General features: G+C 41.6%; 1 protein-coding gene across 1 annotated transcript in view; it reads right to left on the minus strand.

Annotated features, from left to right (window-relative positions):
- LOC107186136 (discoidin domain-containing receptor 2-like) overlaps positions 1–21443 on the minus strand; it is a 53757-nt gene extending 32314 nt beyond the window's left edge. Inside the window, exons 1-2 of the mRNA XM_015573948.1 lie at positions 21368–21443; positions 1865–1970 (exon numbers count right to left, since the gene is read on the minus strand). Coding sequence (XP_015429434.1) covers positions 1865–1970; positions 21368–21443 — 182 coding nt within the window. The remainder of the gene's footprint in view (positions 1–1864; positions 1971–21367) is intronic.
- Between the last annotated feature and the right edge of the window lie 1061 nt (positions 21444–22504).

Below are 22504 nucleotides of genomic sequence, written 5' to 3' on the forward strand. Positions count from 1 at the left end.
TTTTACCCGAAAAACAATCGAATGTTATCGAGGATATTCAAGGGTCACGTTGCAAAATGTTTTTTCGTGGTTAAACGATTCTCGAGCGTCAGCTCATTAACGCCATGGGTGGTCCGTCTCGAATCTTGCAGTTTGGACACCGTCTATATACGTTCGTCTAGTTCTCCGTTTTTCTCTCTCTCTCTTTGTTGGTGGGATGGTAATTAGCTGGCACGTATAATCAAAGGAATACGCGGAGGCCACGTTAACGACGCCTAAGAGGTTCGAAACGGTTCGATACAAATGGCTCCGCATGCGGGACACGCTGCACGTCATTAATCCTCATTGCGAGGGCTCGAAGGCCGAATTAGACGTGCAGTTTAATAGTCGGTGATTAATACGGTGACCGCTCGAGTCCCGATCCGTGGGCTATCTCGGGGCCGTGGACAGGATGACGGACAGGAAGAGGATCATCCGTTTAAGCCGTAGAAAGCATTCAGAGTCAGAAACGTTATCGTGCCGGCCGGCGGCCGACGGTTTTCTTCTTTCTCTCTTTTTTTTTCTTTCTGTCGTCGATCACCATCGCACAATTGCCCGAGCATCAATCTGCATCGGGTTTTTAAAACGTCCGAACGTTGACGTCCTGACAAATCGTCTCTTCTTTTTTACGAGGAAGCAGACCGGGAATATTATTTAGTCCGATGAGAGATTTATTTTGGATTTTGGTTGGACGACCAGATCGATGTTGGACATTGGTTATCGCGGAGATGATGGATGGAGAATCATTTTTGTATTTTGATGTACAGGGTTTACCATAATTTTTTATTGCGAAATGGTAGGTTATTTAATTTGAAATTATGGTACAGGTTATGTAGGTACGTACTTGAAAGTTAATTAGGTACTCGCTGAAGTATAGCGACGATTTGTGTTAAGATATTACAAGTTTTTTTAACTTTCATAAAATGTTATGTAATATAAAATTGTCTGATACTCGGAACGATGGAGAAACATATAACGATTCACTCTGTAGATATTACAATTTTAGTATACCTGAATGTGGAAATTACAGTAAAATAGAAATGCCTATACGATTTAATAACGTTTTCGTAACATTATTCTCCAGATAGAACTCTTTATAAAGAAAATACGTTTCTCTTTAACGAAATTTTTTGTAAATTTGTTTATAAAAATCAGAATTAACATAAACGTCTATAGTGTATATAATTACATACCAAAAATCAAGAAAGATATACGATTATATCCCCATCACTTATCTAAATTTAGTCTTGACAAAATATTATAAGAATAGTAATAACTAAAAAATCGAATTTGCCTGCTTTCGGTTCAGTGCACCAATCACATTTTGACGTTATACAGAGTTCTCTGTACTGAATTCATCAAAGAAACTGAAAATTGCTCATTGGCGCAGATAACACGAAACTCACGTTTAAAAATTCCGTCAAAAAAAGAAGCTCCTCTTTACTATGCTAGAAAAGTTTCGACGTTCTAAATTGAGACATTCAGGTGTCCACGGATGTCTACAGCGGAAAAGCCGAAATAAAAACTTCAAAAGCTAATTGAAACAATTGTGACCGTTTCATACTGTTCTTAGTAATCCGCGAAACGATTCGTTTGTTCTTTCGTCAGGGCGAGAGTTTGCAGTAGTGTCTTTTCCCGGTGAACGAGCTTCCAATTTATCCCCCAAATAGGTCGCTTAACGAAGCGCGCTGATTTCGGGAAATTGCATCTCTGTTCCCGTGCGCCGGGTTTACAAAGGGGGCAGGTGGGAGGGGGTTAATTTTATCATATTTCCGAAAGCGTATTGCATCGCATCTGCATAATGCGCTCCATAAACGGGAACGGTAATATACGGTAATTCACTCACCGTCCGTGATGTGGCCCGACGTTTCCGCTATCGAAACTCGAGCTCGCTGTGATGTCTGCATCGGGAATCACACCAGATTCCATCCCCAGGGGTGCGATGCATTGTGCTGCAAACAAAGGAAATTGCTTTGATTATATATACGTCCATATTCGTTCCGTCCGCAGTCTTTCGCTCGCTAGGAGCGTAATTATCATTCGTACTTTTCAATTGTTCGATACGACTCTGGTACTAATCGTACCGTAAGGTTTATAGAAAAAAGTTTGTAATATTTCATTCACATTCAGCGACTACTATTTCGGGAATATCTTTTCGTTCTATTTTGTATTCGTTGCGATGGGTAATATACTTCTGCACAGAGTCCACACACGCGTTGTATATTTATATGTTATAATTTAAAAATTAGGCTCATTATAAGGAAGTATATTTCTTAATAAAATTTAATGTTAAAAAAAAGAGGAAGAATCTTTTTTCTTAACGGAAATGATTATTGTTTGAATTAACGTGCGCATAAATTAGTTCACAAGGCACAATAATGTCATTCTCATTTAAGGGAAAGAACACGTGTATAAAAAATAAACAGCGAATCTAAGTAATATGCTTCCGAAATCTTTAAAATTAAGTTACTGTAAAAATATCTAGACAAAGACATTCCATAGAGGTTTCACTGATCGTACAGGATGAAATTTAACACTTTGTAAGGCCTGTATTACGTTATCGTTATTTTTTTACCGCAATATTTATTCCAAATGCTTGAAAACTGTTTATACAGGGATTTATATATTTCATTCAAATAGCTAAATAAGGTGTCTGAGTGCTGCCACCATTTTATACCATCTCAGAGGACTTCAAGGAAGTAGTAAATATTTGAATGTCCTAGCCGCGTTCTAAGCACATCGGTCTATGGCAGCATTTGTAATATAAGTGATACTACACAGTACCGTTAGGATATAAAGGGTTAACACGTTCGCTATCAGCGTCACATATGTCTGACGCGACGACCTGTAAGTCTGTATACTTTATTAGATAACAATGTTCCGTCGTAGACCGAAACGACGGTTATACAGTCAGACGATACCGTTACTTTTTATTATTTCATTTCCTTTATTCAAGCAATTTTAATTTCGTTAACACAAAGAGAATAATATACAAAAGAAGCGAACATTTGGTCTGCAGTCTGCCACATGCGCTCGGTAACCTGGGACCCATCCGCGCCGGGCCTTACCGGGGCGCGCTGACTCGCAGACAATATAGCCATAAAACCCTACCGTTGAGAGACTCGAAAATTCGTCGCGGTCAACTCGCACCGCGACCACGTGCGCGATATTTTCCTGACGTCCGCTTCGCCCTGAAGGAGAGGTATTCCACCTCCGCGTCGCGTGAAAAACCCGAGAAATTTGCCTTCCCCTTCAGGGCATCACCAATAAGGAGGCGAGTTTTGGTCACGCCTTCATAAAACTTTGAGGAAGCGCGACGTCACACGAAACTCGGACAGACAGTCGAAAAGATACATGCAGTCGAAAACATTCAATAGAAAACACTCGTTCGCAAACACTCGTTCGCAAAACATACTCGTTACGACTAGAGTCACACGGACTCAATTCATTCGCATTAACTCGCAATCGAACAATCATTCGACAACATTCGCATCACGATTCGCCAGCTCCAACGGTCGAGCAATTATTCGTTTTTCTCACTAAAGAAATTGAAACAGTTGCCTAATATTAATTTGGCGGGCAACAGTTCGCAACCGGACGCGTACCACGACGGTCGAGCCTGGAATTTACAACTCCAGGCGGATTCGAAAGAGAAATCCACGCGGACGGACGCGACAACAATCACAATGTGTTCTGCAATATTCGCCTACATTTTCTAACATCCATTCTTTCTGTTTTATGTCATTCTAACACCAAATCAAGGTGGTAAGAGTAAGCCACTTCATAGAATGATGGAGACTCAACGTGGTCCACGATCAATGTTTTCAAAATATGTAATTCGGTGGTAGCAAACGTGTTAATAACGAGTACACAATCATATCATTAACATTCTAATAAACATATAAAAAAAATTATAAGATTTCACGTGTAAAGAAATCATTCCACTGTTACTTTAACAAGTTTCCACCACCATGAATATGCTAGCAAAAAGTTCGCGGCGTAAAGGCTCCCATAAACCAACGCGAAATATTTGCAGCGATAGATTTTTTATAGATAAATTTTGCCGGAAATTTTTCGCATTGGTTTGAACAGTCTCATAAGTTGCCATGCATTTTAAACTGTTGCGAATCTATCGCCGCGAAATATTCGCTGCCGCTGCGAATATATCACGTTGGTTTTTGGGGCCTTTTTAAACGAGCTAGCTGACGATCATGAACGACTTTCGGAGCAAGGTACAGGAAACAGCTGCGTTGACCGCCATTCCAACCGGGCGTATTCACCTTCCGGATTCATCGAGTTTCCCGAAACGTGGACGCTTTCGTTCCCGCCAGAATTTCTCGCTAACCGATCGTATATTATTCTCCTATTCCCGGGAAATCCAATTCCGCTGCGGCAGTTGCGTTCCAGTAAACAGATCTCATCCGCTTTGATGTTTTTTCCTCATGGACGATCGTTTTCATTCGCAGTGGCGACGGCTCGAATCCTGTTGGTCGCGTGTTCCGCGACCGTACAACGGTGCCCCGTCGTCGTTTCAGACGTGTAATTTCGGATCGCGTACGAAAATGTTCCTCGCGCCTCGGCCTCGTGATCGAAAAGTGTTTCTCCGTATCGTAATTATTGTGGCGCGCAACACACGCCCAAACGAAGAATCGCACGATGCATCCGGGGTCCGCACGGCGTCGGCCATAATCGTGACTTGTTTGAGCTGCGTGTTGCGAGGAAGCGGGGCGCTCGAGACGTGTAATGAAAGCTCGATGAACCGTATAAACCAACGTAGTCTCGCCGTAAATATCGGAGAGGGATCGCGGATCTCTCGTCACATGCCTGCGATGCTTCAAAACGAAACATTGGGATGGTCTTTTTCTGGTTTTCATTGCACTTGATGGATAGCAGAGTTGGGCACAATTTTATTCGAATACTATTCGACGACAGCAAGGTGCAAACGGAAAACTGCAATTTTGTCGATTTTCACTTTTTTAAATAAATAGATTTTAAATAATGTTTAGAGTCTATTTATGTAAACAAGTAAATATCGACAAAATTGTAAAAATCATCATTATTTACAGCTAATGCGATTAATTATTATAATTGTTTGCTAAGTGTCTACTCATTTAAGAAGTATTATTTTCTAATAAAATTTGGGTTTCCCATGTTCGAACGACTAAAAATGACGAAGTACTTTTTTATTTTCTATTCGTTATCTGAAATTTTTAGTGTAGATAATGAATTTGCCTATCTCATAGATAGTACAGTAATGATAGAATAATTTAGGAGTTGAAATAGTAAATGATGTGAGTGCCAGAAGTGAAGATTTTTATGTGTCTGTCGATTTTGCGACTTACATCGTTTATCACTTGAATCCTATGGATGTATAGAATAAATTATTCCAACACTTACAGTGTTTATTACTGTACTCATCATAGAATTCTCATACTTTTCCACTAAAAAAGTTATTTGTTATTTGTACTTGTATTATTTAGGCACCATTTCAATTCCTCAATTGTTCACTCTTTAAAATTGTTAGTATATGAGCGATACGATCTTTATTTGCACTTTGGTATTTCCTGAACGTGATCGACGAGTAGAGCAATTTGGAACAAAATATTGGATCGTGTCTTGTCTGGTACAGGCGCATTCCATATATCTTTTAAATTCATACAAGTAGTTCAAATTTCTTTTCTTTTTAAATGTACTCCATTAACAAAAATTCTTCTCTCCTTTAACCCTTAACTACGGACGACTCGTCCCAGAGATGAATGATCCAACAACGATTATGTATTTTGCCACACGTTTAATAGCCATTTGAATGTTATTTTTCGTTCAACTTGTGGAAACAGTGTACCACTTACTGTTAATTGACGGTACTCCAACGCTAAAGCTTTCAAAACTCTCCACTAAAGCGGCGATAGTAATATAAAAATTCAGAACCCTGTACGAAGTGAGTTGTCTGTAGATAAGGGTTACATCTACCTCACTTAACACTAGAACTATCGATGTTAAATGTGTATATATTTGTATCAGATCTACAAACATGACAAATTTTTGAAAATATTCAAATTTATAAATTAACTAATTTCTTCGCTTTTATATTGCAATGAATGTTCTGAAAGATCTGAGAAAATGTATTGTCGTGACATTTTAATCAGCATTAGAAGTTCTGGTGCTAATGAAACTATCGAAATGTTGCTATGAATAAATTAACTATACAGAAATTGTAAGACACACTGTACACCTTCAAATATATTTTTCTGTCTCTAATCTCCCACTAACTGATCCAAAGCCGTGACCAATACTGTGATACACATTCTACAAGTACTTAGTCTTTTGAAGCTGAGTGTGTCAGTGTAATTGAAAGATGCGTAATACAAATTTACTGTCCAACGTTGCCGTCGACACTAAGGTGTGTTTTGGACCAGGATAGGGGAGAGGACGAATGGTTCGACGTCCATGCGTGCATGAAGTATTTTCTTTTCCGCGAGATTAAGGTCCTAATCCGTGTGGCGAACTTTCATTGTAAATAAATTTTTAACGAGACACACACACGGGTACACCGAACAAGTCGCGGCCTCGTACAAGTTTTACGACTCGACGGCCGCTTATTTCTGGTAATTAACTTCTCTACATGGAGGCACTTGTTCCTGGGAGTTGAACCGACGCGGGTACAACACCGTTTTTGCTGTATGAAATTTCGCCCTGTTGGTTTTTCGTTCCTCCTCCACCTCCTTCCCTACGACCATACCAGTGAACGCTAACACTGTGCGACTACAACGTAATCCTTTCAACGATGAATTAAATTTTTACCACGTCCGTTTCCTGACGTTTTGTTGTATTATTGAGCTTCGAGGCGATTCAATAATCGATTAATTTAGTAGATTATGGATCTTCATGGATGATCACATTTTCTTGGAATAATTCGCGGGAAATAAATTTAAAACGGAAATCTACTTCTTTTGAGGATTTCAGTACGGCAGCAGTAGAGACGAAGTATTGTAATAAATAAATTTAATTATAGGTGTTGATTTTTCATATTTTGCACGTTCTCATATTAGAATCGCCTAACCTCAGACCTGACATTTTTCCTGTGAGGAAAAAATGTTTTATGGAATTCTTTTATGCGGTACCACAAGGAAGTAGGGAAATATTTTCTTTTCAACATTGGAGACAGAAAATGCATGAATAAGGTGTGTCTGAAAATGAAACGTAGAATAGCTTCGAAACGAATGTCAAAAGTATTGTATATTGCAATGTGCAAAAAGTCTGAGGAGGATAAAGTATATTTACTAATTCTTAGAAATTCTTAGAAAGAATAAAGCTACTTCTGCAACGATTGTAATAAGAAAAATTTACTTAATTTAAAGATTGTGCCTGCTGTCACGAATTATAAATTGTACCGTTACCGGTTCTCAAACTTAAACTCAAAAATACGTGGTGGCATGTAATCGACCATGAAAGTGATAAAATTAATCGAACGGTAATATCCTAAACGTGTAAAAACTTGGAATTACGTTTCGAAATAATAAAATTCTAATAGACATGTCTGTGTCAGATTTCTAAATGCCACTGAAGTCAAACACTGAAACCGAAAATAAACAAAGCTCAGAGTAGTTTCAAACAGGCGTTGCGCAAAGGGAGCAGATCTTAAGCTGAATGTCACATGACATCGGCGTTCGTTTGTTTGGGGAGCAAAAGGGAGAGTAGGACAGAAGGCTGCGGCGGGGAAAGGTTTTAAGAGACTGATTAGTAGAGGGAAGCCACATTGCGAGTAAGCGACAGGAGAAAAGAAAACACGTACACTCGAGATTACAAGACGCATTCGAACAAACACCTCGGGCTTTAGTAATTCAAGTGTAGTTAGGAAAAATAAAGCTAGAGAGATTGGACGCGCCACTTGTGGCCGGGGGACTCGAGCGTAACCATAACATGCTCCACTGTTCTCCGACAGAGGAAAGACTACTCTTCAGACACCAAGCGAACTTGAATACGGGAAGTTTCCTTCTAGTCGAGGAAATAGTTCAAGATGAGAACTGAAACCCGACAATACGGTGATACTACGGAAGAAGAACTTGTTCATCGCCTTAACACGTCGTTGCTGAGCAGTCTCATAAACTTAAGTACTCCCTTTTCATAAAATTTCATTTTATTGTACAAAAAGTGGAAATCTTTTGCTAATATTATTACTGGACTATGGATGTTTATAGAAATATCGATTTTTGTGGACTACTTTACAAAGATTGGGGTCAAATAGATGGCCACATTAAGGTTCCTACAAGATTTGATAGAAGTTAAGAACCTCGGTAAACTTTATTAAAAGTTTAACTGTACTGAGATTTAGATAATTGTGTGTACGATGAATGCATAAAATCCGCAGTCTAATTATTGTATTAAGATATAAAATTTCTATCCAAAACTCTGAGTCAGTTCAGGTATTACTGTTTAGAAAGAATTGATCTTTAATGTAAAAAGACGCATATTATTTAAGTACTAGCTTCTATTGGTTTTTAGTTTTAAAATAGGGTATATTTTTTGTCCGACCAAAAACGTATCCATTCTACTTAAGGACGTCAACATTCTGACGAATATTCGCAGATTTCACGAATGACATAAAAGTCTAAATTATTGCGAATGTATTGCTGTATGTTTTATTTTATTCAAACTGCATTTTCATACAAGATACGATCCATGGCTGAGATTAGAGATTTGAAGAATCAGATTAGCAATTATAAAATACTATTTCATGTACAACAAACAAGCATCCTATTTAAAGTTAGTCTGTAAACTTAGAGTATTATCCTCTTCAAACCTGATTTTTTTTCCTTTGACAAATAATTTTTTTCTGGATGTCTTTTATCTGGGACACTAAAGAAGCAGGAAAATATTTGTTTGTTTCAACTCTGGTAACAGCAAACGAATGAATAAGGTATACACTATGATGTACAAAGGGCCCCGGTGATAATAAAACGTAAAATAGCTTCATAACGAACGTTAAAACTGTTATAGGTAGGGGAAAGATGTCTAAAACGAACCCTTTAAGGCGTAATTTATATAAAAAATACAAATGCTCATTATTTAAATAGAAGTAAAGTAGTTTTTGTAAGTTAGTCTATCTATTTTATCATTGACTTAAATAAAATTTAGCTACCTGATATTTTTATTCACATTTCTTTGAAGGCATACTTAAGGACCATTTTGTAATGTACGTGTATAAAATGACTACTGTTGTAGAACGACATTACGATATAGCACCACTAATAGCCACAGGGCAGCCAGGAATCATTTTACCCCGAGGGATCGTATTGGATACCATTCCCCTACATTGCAATGTGTCCTGAGTCTGAGGAGGTTAATAACTTGAGCCTTTCAATAGTAGTAAATACAATTCTCCTTGAAAGAACGTAACAGAAAGGACCATACGACACGTGTTCCATGTAATATGGTATCAGTAAACGACCCTCATCGTGTTATTCTCATTAATGATATAAATATATTAATAAGACACGGATGGATAACAGCCCAATGACAACATCTCTATTCGACATGTATCGTCGATATCCCAGCCGTATTATCAGTGAATTATGATCGGAACGACAATCGTTAGCAGCGTTCCGAGTCCACCCCAACCAAGAAGGTCCCAGGAACAACGAAGGAACTCGTGTCGCCCGGTGGCTGGGTAGGCAGGTTCGATCCTCGTATTTATAGACATCCTGGAAAAGAGCAGAGAAACGGGCGAAGAAGAAGTAAGTTATGCGACGTTTGGCCCGCCCCAGCCACTCATTCAGCGACCATAACTCTCGCGGAGTGACAGCTCCGAACGGAAGGGTGTGTGCCGCCCTCCGTTCGCGAGAGCAGGAAAATTGAATGCCGCTCCGCAACCCTCCTCCTCACAGAGTCTTCTCCTCTTCGCTCTAAACTGATCATTCCTTTTCCTCTCTTAACCACGTCACTGTCAAATTGATAACCGCTCCTTTCTCCTCGGAGGACGACTTCTCTCCTCCGAACCGTTCGGTTTCCGGTGTAACCGCGGAATGCTCGCGAACGTCAAGGACAAATTTTCACTACCCCCAAAAGGATCCAGGTATAAATTGGCCGGGTAAGTTGATTTGGACGATTTAAATAATTCACAACGGAGAAAACGAAAATACGCGAGAGTTATCGCGATTCTGGGCTCGTTAAAAATTAGTCGTGCTCGGCCGGTCCCGCCACAGAAAAAGACATTAAGCGAATTAACCGGGACAGACAGGTGCGCGCGAAAGAAACAGAAAGTGTAGTAGCGGGGGGATCAGCTTGCGCACAGCGGCCGGCAATGAGATTTTCTATCTCGCCGGATTTAATAATTCCACCCCGTGCCCGCCTTTGTTAACTCCACAATTATTATTAATGACGATGTACGAGGGTCGCCGGCACTACGGAGCCGTTCCCTAGCCCCGGCTTGTTTTCCGCCTTCCGCGGGCGTGAATGTAAATTAATTACTCGCCGCCCGGGTCTTTCGCAAAAAACATATTAAGCGCCTCCCTCTCCACCTTATTACGGGACGATATTACGGTATAAATCATGACTCACTTACGGATTACCGTTTTTCACTCTGGACTGGGGGCCAGAGCTAATCGAAAATCCGAAAATCTCGAGGCGAACGGAATCCAGCCACGAATAACCTGGTTCCAGAAAGAAGAAGAGAACCAGCCGTTCGTCTTCACTCGGAATTACTCGGGTAAACGTCAACGACAGACAGGAAAACAGTGAATGGGAACGGAAATTGGAAACGTATCCCGAAACCGCGACGATAATACGTTTTCTGGTAATTGCCGTATTATGACAACTCTACGCCGCGTTTTATTTACTTAACAGAATTAGCAGGTGGACACCTGGATGGTGTTTTCCCTCGGTGTAACCCCATCTCTCGGGAGGGGGTAGTGGTTGGGGAAGGCCAAGTGAAATTAGAATGGATGTTTGTAGGAGTGACGACCACGAAGACGTAGGTTCGCGTTTCTTTCACCCCCCCCCCCCCCCCCCCCCCCAAGAGCCCATGGAACGGCGAAACACACCGTTTTCCCGGGTATTGTTGGAACCGGGGAGCCATTTTCGACTCTTTCAGGGAAAACAAACAGTCGGTTGCTCGGCCGGAAAGATAACGCCGTCTCGTTGGCGAAGGGCGCATGCTCGTTGGTTCTGGCGCCGGGACGGCTAGAGAAACGGAAGTACTACTTTTACACGGCCCTTTCGTCCCCCTTTTGCCTAACCTTCTCTACCTACCCTCTATCCCCTTTCGCCCCACGCCGCTAGTCACAGTCTTTTTGCACCCGTCTCTACCCTATAACCGACCCTCTCCTAACATCCCCTTAGGCGTGTGACCCATCCCCGCAGTCTTGAAATCACCGTCTCGAGTTGCGTGCAGCGCTTATTCCTCCGGAGAGGGGGCGGTCGAAATTGCAACCCCTTTTGCGGAGTACGTGCCTCGTGGCGAGCATGTGTTACGGTCGCCTTCGTGGCCTGGATTTATCAAAAGCGAGCGTAGGCTATGTCGCTCCGGGGCGAGAGTTATGCTTCTGACCTCTCGCATTGCCGGGGAATATCGCGTCGGTTCACGGAGCTCGTTAATCGTGACATCGTACACTTTGATGTCGTGTGTTAAACATGCAGCCACGGTTCGGAAAACGGGGACGTGATTCCGTGGGCGAACTCGATGGTGCGCGAGTAAATTGAAAAAGTTATTAGAAGTCTATGGTGGAGTGTTGACAGTAGTTATTTCTGCATGGTGGTTACTGAGAAAATGTCACACCTGTGCCTATCAACGTCTGTTCTGTTTAAATTAAGTTGGTTGTCTCAGGGTTATTTGAACACAATTTATACATGGTTTCATTAACCCTCCTGCAGCAAACGCAGGGTTATCTTGACCTGTCTATAGCTATTGCCGTGTACTAAATGTCTTTAACATACGAACCTAAATTGAAACCTGTGTGCAAGAGAAATTTTACTACGGTTCAAAATGATCCTGCATTCGTTTGCCGCATCCGTCTCAAGGCTCGTCTAGACCTACGACCTACACGAAACATTACATAATTGCTAGGTCTGAAAGAAATATTGTTCAGGGGACATTAAAGCTCGATGGACAATGTTTATGCTAGAATGAAGTATTAAATATGGGCTATACTAGATAATTTTCACGAAACATGACATTCTCTTCATACAGGAATAGGTCTCTTAATACTTATGAACGGTAGTGTATGTATCGATGGTGATTCAACCAGATTTTTATTTCATTTTTAGCCACTTTAAAACCTTTAACTAAAGAAAATAAGCTTCCGTTCCGTTCCTGATTTTACACAAAGAGTCGTATTTTACTACGTATCTAGTGTAATTCAAATACCTAAAATCTTCCCTCATTATTTTAATGTCATTCTATACATTTCAGTTTACCTAAGAAAATTGAAATATTACAAGTACACACATTGAGGATCATCCTGCACAACATTCACCTGTATAAACACATTCTTTTAAAACCACCCTGTACACCGAGTCCTATAATTCTACCATTTTCCCAACAACGGAAAATTAATATCGTCTCGAGAATGAAGCTCGTCACCGCCCCTTAAGAAAGGATTTCCACGATATTCGAGTTCCTCGTCAATCGCGATCGAGCGGAATATCAAAAGGGAGTGAGGTTTCAACCCTTGGAGGGTGCACTCGACTCCAGGATATGGTGTTTGCTTTCGCGGCCAGACTTATGAAAATACAGATCCACGGGACGGATTGACGGGCCCCCCGCCCTTCGAACCCGAAAGTCGAGGATTATTACGCTCGACGTCGACGTCTGACAGTCTGACGTCCTTTCGGCGCGTCAGGCCTGACGCGCGTCTCGAAGCCTCATCCCGCCTGATTCACCCTTCCGTCTCGATACATCGGACTGCAACGGCGTCAGGGGTTAAGTCGATTGCACGCCACTTGAGACGATTTAGCCGGAATCATTAGAAGGCGGTGAGGGGAGATCGGAGAACAGTCGGCCGTCTCGCCGACGCTGGGGCCCCCGTGTCTGTAAACCGTCGCCTTCTGGCACGTGATCAAGACGAGAGATCGAGGCGTAAACGGAGGAAGAAACAGATGTCGGGACACTCGCTTGGGAATGTTTACGCGGCGAGGATTTTATATACGAGAGACATACGAGGCGCACGTGTACACACGCCGGTATACCCCCTTTTGTCGTGCCAGTGATTCGACGTTTAAACAAACTCCGCGAAAGTAAAGCTGCCAGTGTTAATGAAGCCGCGGGAACGTACAAAGGGATGAGAAATCGTGATGATTAGCATGGCGGGTGATTCCTGTTCACGGGGCTGTCGCGAACGGGCAACGAGGCTTTGGCGAAATGTGGCGTAAATTATTAAACGAGGTACACGAGTATGATTGGAATGATCATTTGGGACTTTGATAAAGGGATAGGTGTTTGTTAAGAGAAGGAATTTTTTGACATATGATCGATGAATATTTGCCGATTTTATTATTTAACGGGTAATGATTGTATCTTATGAATTTATTTGGAAGTTCTATTTTCATAATTCTGTAGTATTACTCATCCGTCCCTAGTGGCAATTTGACACATTTTAGCTCCTAAGAAATGATGTTTCTGTCATGATGATTCTGTTATGCGAATTTAGCTCATGCTCCGTGACCTTTACTTTAAATAATTTGGAAATTTAAGTACTTATCTCTTCATTATATCGATTTTCCAAAATTAAGTTGGGAAAATGAATCACGGATGAGGGTTAATACATGTTTTTATTACACAAAGAAGCACGATGTATGTAAAATAAACGAAGAAAGATACTGCTTGGAAGCTTTTAAGGTTGACTTGAATGAATAAACAAATAATGGTGGTACAGTAATGTCTCGATGAATGCAACGTATTCGAGTTCGCTTCGGAACATTCATGGCCAGGCGGAAATGTTTTCAGCCCCTCATAAATTTGTTTTTTTTTCCCGAAACCGAACCTCTGCCTAACTTCTTTTTACTCTGCTTTGATTGGTGCCAGAGATGGACCCCCCCCCCCCCCAGTGGTGGGAATAACGCCGTTGCTCATGTCCCAATCTTCGAGAAATCACTGTCATAGCAAATAAGCCTAGCAGAATATACAGGGTTCCGATTGGTAGCCAACGTTACCGCGAGCACTTAGCTGACAGACTCGCGCTCTGATTGGTCGGGGTTTTTCGTTAGTATCTCGTTAACAAAGCCTCGGATAACATTGTTGCTAAGAAAAAACTTGTAAATCACCTCACAAGTCTCCCATTTTCGGGTCCTCCAACATTTTTTTTACACCCTGTATACATATGCATACATGAAGATCAGTAAGTAGTATAGATTTGTAGTCAGACATTTATGTAAATCGATGCTTTCATTGATATTGCAAATTATCTTTTTTCCTAAGGGTTTTATTACGATGAAGGTAACATTAAAATTTACTCAAACTGATTACCAAACATGTTACAGTGATTTCTGGAAGAATATGACACGAACAACGGTGTTATTCCCACCATTGGGGTTGGGGAGGGGGGTAGGGCGCTCTGGAACCAATCAAAACAAAGTAAACAAAAGCTAAGCAGAGGTTCGGTTTCGTGCAAAAAACAAATTTATGAGGGACCAAAAACTTTTCCACCTTCCTACGAATGCTCCAAAGCGGTCCCAAGTTCGTCGCAGTTATCGAGAAATTACTGTATCAATAGACTGAGGGTTTCATTCACTTGCAGCATATGCGACTCTGCAAAATACAGAAGAATAAAATATTTCACGAACTTCATTGTCTTACTTTATCGTTAACTCTTACAATTCCTAAAAAAAAAAACAAGTAAATTTCTTAATAATTCCCAGTGTTATAGAATATTCCTGAAGACTCGAAATTTGTATAGATTATAAGTCTAGTTATCAAAAACGCTCTACAATAAAAATGACCATCAGATATCTCGTGTAAACGATTTCATTAAAGTTATAATCGACTTCTTGAATCTCATCATAAAATCCCATGGTTATGATCGAATTCAGAAAAAGTTCTCCCTTACGTGGAATGCATCGAATTTTAAAGGAAATTCTGATGGAGGGCCACGGGTCCATGCGTGTGACGCGCTTTCGTCGCGCGTTTCAATACCACTGACTCATTGCAATTTAAAAATTACTCCGAATTCCGTACATTCCTAAGATGCCATCCACCGTGAAATTCCGTCGCGGCAGCCCGAAATCAGCAAGGTATGCCGGCCACGAGTCGCGCTATAACGCTTTAATTGTCCCACGGTTATGTTAATACGTCGACAATTTCATCAGCAGCATGCGCGTACCTAATGGATCTGCGGATAATTGGAAAGGAGGGGTCGCCTGGGTTCCAGGGAGGTAACGGACCGATGACAATGCCATAATGCAAGAGGGTTTTCGCGTAACGGCCCTCCACCCTGGACTAGCTCTCCCTCAGTTGGACGCGTCCTTGCCAACATACACGGTAGTCCCTTTATATTACATGGAGCATATGCCTGCGCATCTACGTCGAGTTGAATATTACCACGTATCTGTGAATCAGTTCGAATGTGAATGTATGTTGGAACTTACTATTAAGCTTATTCATTACAATGGATTCGAAAGGAAAAGGGAGACCTCCAATCCACTGCCCCAAACTTCGTCTCTGTAGTGCCTTTTTTTATGCCAAGATATTAACCCATTGTAAAAGTATCTTAACACAAGTTTCTTCCAACTATAAGAATACGAGTAATAGTCTAGAAAATAATGTAACTTTGTTTCTGGTATGTCATGTATAGGGTGACTCATTTGAATCGATCCCATGTAATATATTCGGAACTGTTGATGATAAATAAAATTCGAAAAATAAATGATTCGTTGCAAAATATAAGATGCCCTTTAACAAAGAAAAGCTTGAACTATGATGATATTACTTAGATCGAGTAAATTTACTCCTCGAAATTCAAGTTTTATCTGAAATCTTTTTCGGTATCATCAATGGTTTCGAAAATATTTGATGGGATCTATTTAAATGACTCGCCGTGTATTTGTTGTTTCAAGATGCTAACCTTTCACAGAAATATCAAGTTTCTTAAAACTACAAGAAAGTTAATACTACTATAGAAAATAATTCAATCTTCATTATTTTGAAGGATCCTTAATCGAAATTTGTCATTTAGGCAGTGTCACTAAGAACGTTTAGTCGTGAGAACCTGCCGACTCAAGTTACTAAATATCAATCACCGAAGCAAAGAGGAAATAAGCGAATCAAGTGTTGTATCGAGCACATCATTCTTAAAATATAGCCGCGCTCTTTTTTCCCTCGTTCCCACGGACTGTACTAGGTGATTCATAAACCCAGGACGGGCCATAGCTCCAGTCTAAGTGAAGGAGCAAAAAAGTGGTAGGGAACATTGTGTGGGGCAGTCACATTGATTTCTTCTGTCCCCTGCCTTTATGGCTCCCATATTTATCTGCCCTAATTTCATTCTTCTTCCGCCAATATCACATATTTTCGACAAAGTTTAATGCAAAGTATCATATTAAGTGTGCCACTAAGTATCCCTCTATTTCTTGACAAAATCACTATTCGTTTCTATGAATCACAAAACAATTAAAACCTCGTACATTTTAAACTTCTCACGTTGGTATCGCCGTGTTTCTATAAAACAGTTGTAAATAGATTATTTCTAAACGTAATAACGGAAAATTTTAACCTATCGATGTCAAATTATTGTTTTTCCTAAACAACTTATACAAGTGCGAAAAAGAATGTGTATTTCAAATGATAATGCCAAAAATGGCGTACTAGTACGCACAAGAGTACGGTCGTTAGAGGGTTAATTTATTTTCACATCGATTTTCCACCATCTTACTCCACATTTACTAAACGAAAGTTCCTAAAGACATTTTCAATGCAAACTGTATCGCCTTATAATTTAAAAAATAGTCGATTACTCATTAGCACAGGTGATACAATAATATATTCCCCCTTATCTCGTACTCTTACGCAAGAAAGGTATTAAGATAAGGGAACATCTCATCGAGTCTCGTGCCGCCTGTAACACAGCTGAATTCCTCCAATACCCCCATTCCAGGAGTCCCTCCAGTGAATTCCCATCGCAAACGTTACCACCGAGTCCCACCAAGGCAAAAAAAAAGAGAGCTCAATATCCTCACGCACGGTAGTAACTACTAACCAGGCCCAAGAATCCGGAGCATGTCGTTCCTTTTCCCGGACGATATCGCGACTCGGCCGTGTCGTAGCGCGCGTGCACGCGAGGCGGTCGCGTGGCGTTGCATCGGGTGCATATCGTATAGGTACGTATACAGGTATGCACACGGGGGATGCGCGAAAACTGAGCCCGCGCGCGTGTCCCCTCTCCAACGGTGCGTGCACTCCGGGAGCGGGTGTATGTGCGAGCAAACCGGGCGTTACGCCTGCAGCAGAGGCCTAGAGCCGGTGCAGAGAGCGAGCAGACCGCAATCCAACCGACGTACAACATGTTTATGTATCGCAGGCAACATTAACATTGCAATTTATGCGCGCTTTAACTGCCCCGCAAGCCCTTCCAGCCCGGGCTCCTCGTTCTCGCCAACAGCCGGGCTGGCCTGCTTAACACGACCGCGAATTTACCAACGCGGTTCGACGCACAAGTTCAGTCACCGCAGGAGGGCTGATGCCTTCCCTCCTCATCGCTCTATAGGCTATCGTCGGCTCGGCAGTATTTATATTTTCGTCGAATGTTAATTATTGTTTCCGGTTTTGCCGCAGACCGCCACGATTTTACGATCTGTAAGGACTATCGAAGATTGTTTTTGTGAAACGAAAGGGGATTGTGTAGATTTTAGGTGGAGTATAGCGCTATAGGGTGCCTTTTTGCAGTGTTGGGTCCGGATACGTTGATGGGCGGATTTGGAGGGTTTGAATATGCATTTGTAGAGATGGTCGGGCTTAAGGGTGAACAGGTTGAGGGGGGGAGGGGAGGGGACATTGCAGATTTCTGGCTGCGATGGAATCTGTTGCTTGCTTTGACCCCTCTTGGGATCGGAAGTGCTTGTGTTTTCGATCTGTTTTTGATTTAGAACGTAATGTTTGTAGTAGTGGTGAGATCTTGAATATTTTTTCTTTAGATTGACTGATTTTTCGAGGAAGAATGGAGGATGTACGGTATAGAGGAATGTTGTCGAATTTGGACCATCGTCTAGGTTGGACCGCTACTGTGACTTATCATGCGTAAGCAGTTTACGTCGTATGATTGACAATATGCGTATGATAGTGTTGATTGCATTAGGGAATTTAGTATATAAACAACACATGTTGTATATCATAGACCAGTTATAGTAATAATCCAACATAGACAATGATCCAAATTCGATAACCTTCCCCTATACAGTGGGTGTAAAAAGTATTCGTACACCCTTTAAAACGGAACAAGTTTTTTAAAATTGGTCCAAATGACTCGAATTGTTTTGTGAAGTTAGAGACGTTAATTTACTAAATGATGTGAAAGAAAATTTGAAAAAGTTGCAATTGATCCGAATCGCGAAGAAAATATTAAAGGTCGTGTTTTACAACTTTTTAATCCGAGGCTATAATGAAAATTTAATAAATACATATCGAAGATTTATGTTAGTTATATAGATATAGAAAATTTCATCAAAATCGGTTAACGTTGCTACGAGATACAAACGATTAAATATGTTGAAAATCGCAGTTTTTCCCGACTTTCGATCTACAACTGTAGTAAATCTAACAATTCTCACATCTTTTGATGTCTGTCGCTCGTTTCTGTATTCACCGATTTCAATGAAAGTTTCAGTATGTACATAACTAACATAAATCTTCGATATGTATTTATTAAATTTTCATTATAGCCTCGGATTAAAAAGTTGTAAAACACGACCTTTAATATTTTCTTCGCGATTCGGACCAATTGCAACTTTCTCAAATTTTGTTTTTCACATCATTTAGTAAATTAATGTCTCTAACTTCATAAAAAAACTTAAGTCATTTGGACCAATTTTAAAAGAGTTGTTCCGTTTTAAAGGGTCTACGAATACTTTTTACACTCACTGTATGTATATGGGGCTATGAAGGTTGAAAAGATATAAAATTGAGGGTTTCATTTGGATACCAGTTCTAAACATGTAGTGACAGTGTGTTTGGTGAAACATCAAATTACGTTGTTTTAAAAGTCGAATTACTAAATAAATTCTTCTGACCACCAATTCAAGGAATGGTTTGAACATTGTAATTCATGTTGCGATTTTCGTCACCATTATTTAGTTTAATACTTCCGAATTTACTAGATTTAAAATAGAGCAATTAATTTTCATTTATAGAAGCTTAGTCAAATATATAATACTTACACATTGCATGCTGGTCACTTAGAACTATATGTTTTTTGTATATACTTTCTGAGCATCTTCATACTTTTACAAGTGTTTGTAATCTTCAATTGTGTAGCGTATCGTCTGCGGTTGAACCTTCGTATTAAAATACTAAGTACCTACATTTCCTTCCGCCAAAACAATTCTTCTAAATTGAAATTACCTCAAAGCAATTTGGTATACCACAACAAATGCAAGTTGAACTGTCTTCTTAACCTTCGTAAGGTTATCGAGTCTATTTCGTTCCAATTATTGTTTCGTTTCTTTAACGTTGTCACGACTTTACACACTGTTTCGACTTAGGCCAAGACTACAAGGAAGGGCGTTTTAAATAGAAATAGAAACCGTATGTTTTAATGCAACTGATTACACGGGTGTGTCAGAGCGTATTCCATGCTCGTGTAGTCAGTTGCATTACAACATACGGTTTCTATTTCGACGAAGAAAACGCGGCGTATAAAACGCCTGTGTAGTCCTGGCCTTAATCTTAACCCTGCTACGATCTTCGGATCTATTTTGGCCCGATCATGTTCTCGCTTCTTTAACGCTCTTAGAACGTGATACACTTTTTCCAATAAATCTTAATACTGTCTCTTCAGAAATGTTCTCAGGCTTGCAAAAAGTGCAAATAAATTGTTATTGACCTGCGTGCTTCTCCTTCGTCATTATTTCGAATGTATAGTTCGACTGAGGACCGGTAGCAGAGTTAATATAGTCTCTTCAGAAGTGTTCTTAGGTTTAGAAATTGTTACTGATCTGCCTGTGTTTCCTTTCTCGTCATTATTTCTAACATACAGCTGGACCGTAGCAGGTTTAACCACAAAATACATACAAACAATCGAAACAGCACAAATCAAAACACGATCGATTTTAGAACAGAATCGCACAATCCTCTTCCTACCCTAGTGCTCGCAGACCGATTATCGCCCAGCCTAATTATCAGTAACCCAACCAAGACAATAAATCCTGAATTCAAGCTTCGGTTTCCCGCCGCTTGCTCCATCAGCGTCCAAGCAAAAACGTTTCCAAGTCTCCTCCCCGCCGCCCCGGTCCATTAAACATTCCGCCGCGCCGTCTCGCCGGACAGATTTATTTCTTTCTAAAACTGTTATGTATAACGCTCGGCACATAGACCCCGAAACATGTAACCAGCCCGGAACAGCGCAACCCCGATCCATCTTTCCTTTTTTTTGGGAGGGAGGGTGGGGTGGTTCCGCGAGAGTTTGCATGCGTGGAGGGGGACGGGGTGCGAAATACGTTTCGCAGACGTGTCGGTTCGAGCTCGATTTCACGAACGAGTACCTGAAAGCCTTTCCGGGCCCGGGGAGAACTCTTGCCTTGGATACTTTGCAAGTTTCCCGGGGCTGTTTACCTGACACGTGGGTGACTTTCCTTGGGCTGCCTTGGGTATCCCCGAAGTCAATGGGATGGAAAGCGACCGGGGAGTAGAACCCGTGTGTAGAACGTTCCGTAGTTTAATGCGTGGGGAACGTACTACAAGAAACGCAGAGGATAACTGGGATTCCTCTCTGCCCCTCTCTGTTTTTATCGGGCAGCCCCAAACAGGGAGAGAGCCTGTTACCGCTGGCGAGAATTATGGTCTCGGTTGTAAACACGTATCCCTACCCTCTTTGCCTTGTACGTACAAACGCACGAGGTTTCGTTCTGTGGCTGAGCGTGTTCGACGAGGAAAACAGCGGAGAATCGATTATCTGTCCGGAAAGGTCGAGCACCGGAATAACAGAAGTTCGAAATCAGGGTTTTATCGCGACGCAGGGATTTACGGACCAGTTAGATTGAGATCGACAGCGTCCCGCCGATCGGTACTCGTTCATTTTTCTTGAAACACCGTCTGACGGCAAATTACGGTTAATTGAGGGTAGAATGACGTTCCCCGAGGTGAAGAACCATTTGAATATTTGAACAGGGGAACGTCGAGGGGTCGTTGAAGGGACTGGTCGAGGGTACTCACATATGTCTATAGACAGTCCTCCGTAGGAATAGAGGATCAGAAGGCAGAAGATGAGGCACGTCTGCAGGTAGTCCATGGTGTCGCGTCGATGGATGGGATGGATCCGCTAGCCAGTGGTCATCGAACGTTCATAACCGCTTCTGCAAAAATGTAACCAAACATACGACTATAAAAAACGATATATTTAAACAATGTACAAGTGATATAGTAAAGTCCTGTGAACATCAAAGTTCACTGTATAGGGGGAGGGGATAAGCAATTAAACGTAAGTTCCAGGGAAGCAATGGTTCGAGGATACGAAGAACGGGGGAACAGGGAGTGGGAGGGGGCCGACGATGAACGGTAGAAAAACGGCCGTTTCAGCCTCCCCGTGCTTTTCGCCGGGGTGAAATGGCGCGGCTCTCCTGCCGGACAGATATACGACCGGTACACCAGCCACGGACAAAGAGCTACATTCACGCCAGCAGCCATTACGCGTCATTATCGAGATTAGGATCGGGAGTTCGGTCGGTATGGCGGGAGTTAAAGAGCGAGGGAGATAAAGAACGGGGCGCAGATAGCTAGACGAAGAAGGAACGGAGAACGCCGCGGGGACTTTTAGGCTGGGTTGTGTTCTTCTCTTCGAACGAGGGGGCGAACTCTTTCCTGGTGCAGGCGGATGCTGATGTGCGCAGGATGGTAGGGTAGAGCCGCTGGTAGAGAAAGAGGACTGTACTTTATTCACGGTGGTGCCGTCCTGGCTGCCCGTACAACGGTGAAAAAAACAAGAAGGCCTGGGCGCGTTCACTGGGGGGGGGGGGGGGGATCTGACAAGTTTAGGCCCCTGCGCTTGGCTCGTTATTCAACCGGGGCCATGAAAAAAAACCTGTGGCTCGATGACGCGTTATTTCTCGTGTGTGTGTGTGTGTGTTTGTACATTATATCGAACTATCGCGAATAACTAAACCCATCGAACTGATAGGAATTCCATACCATCGCGGGGCGATTCTTTTCGGTGCCATCCCAAGATAGAAGAAAGAGGACGTAATTTAATGAAGTTGTCCAAGGATCGAGGAGAGGATCTTTAGCAAGATCGTCTGTAGGATTCCTGATCGCGCGATCGGCCAGCTACCAGGAACGGCATTCTACTTAAACAGC

The sequence above is a fragment of the Dufourea novaeangliae genome, unplaced genomic scaffold (assembly GCF_001272555.1).
Source record: "Dufourea novaeangliae isolate 0120121106 unplaced genomic scaffold, ASM127255v1 scaffold69, whole genome shotgun sequence".
Classification (NCBI taxonomy): domain Eukaryota; kingdom Metazoa; phylum Arthropoda; class Insecta; order Hymenoptera; family Halictidae; genus Dufourea; species Dufourea novaeangliae.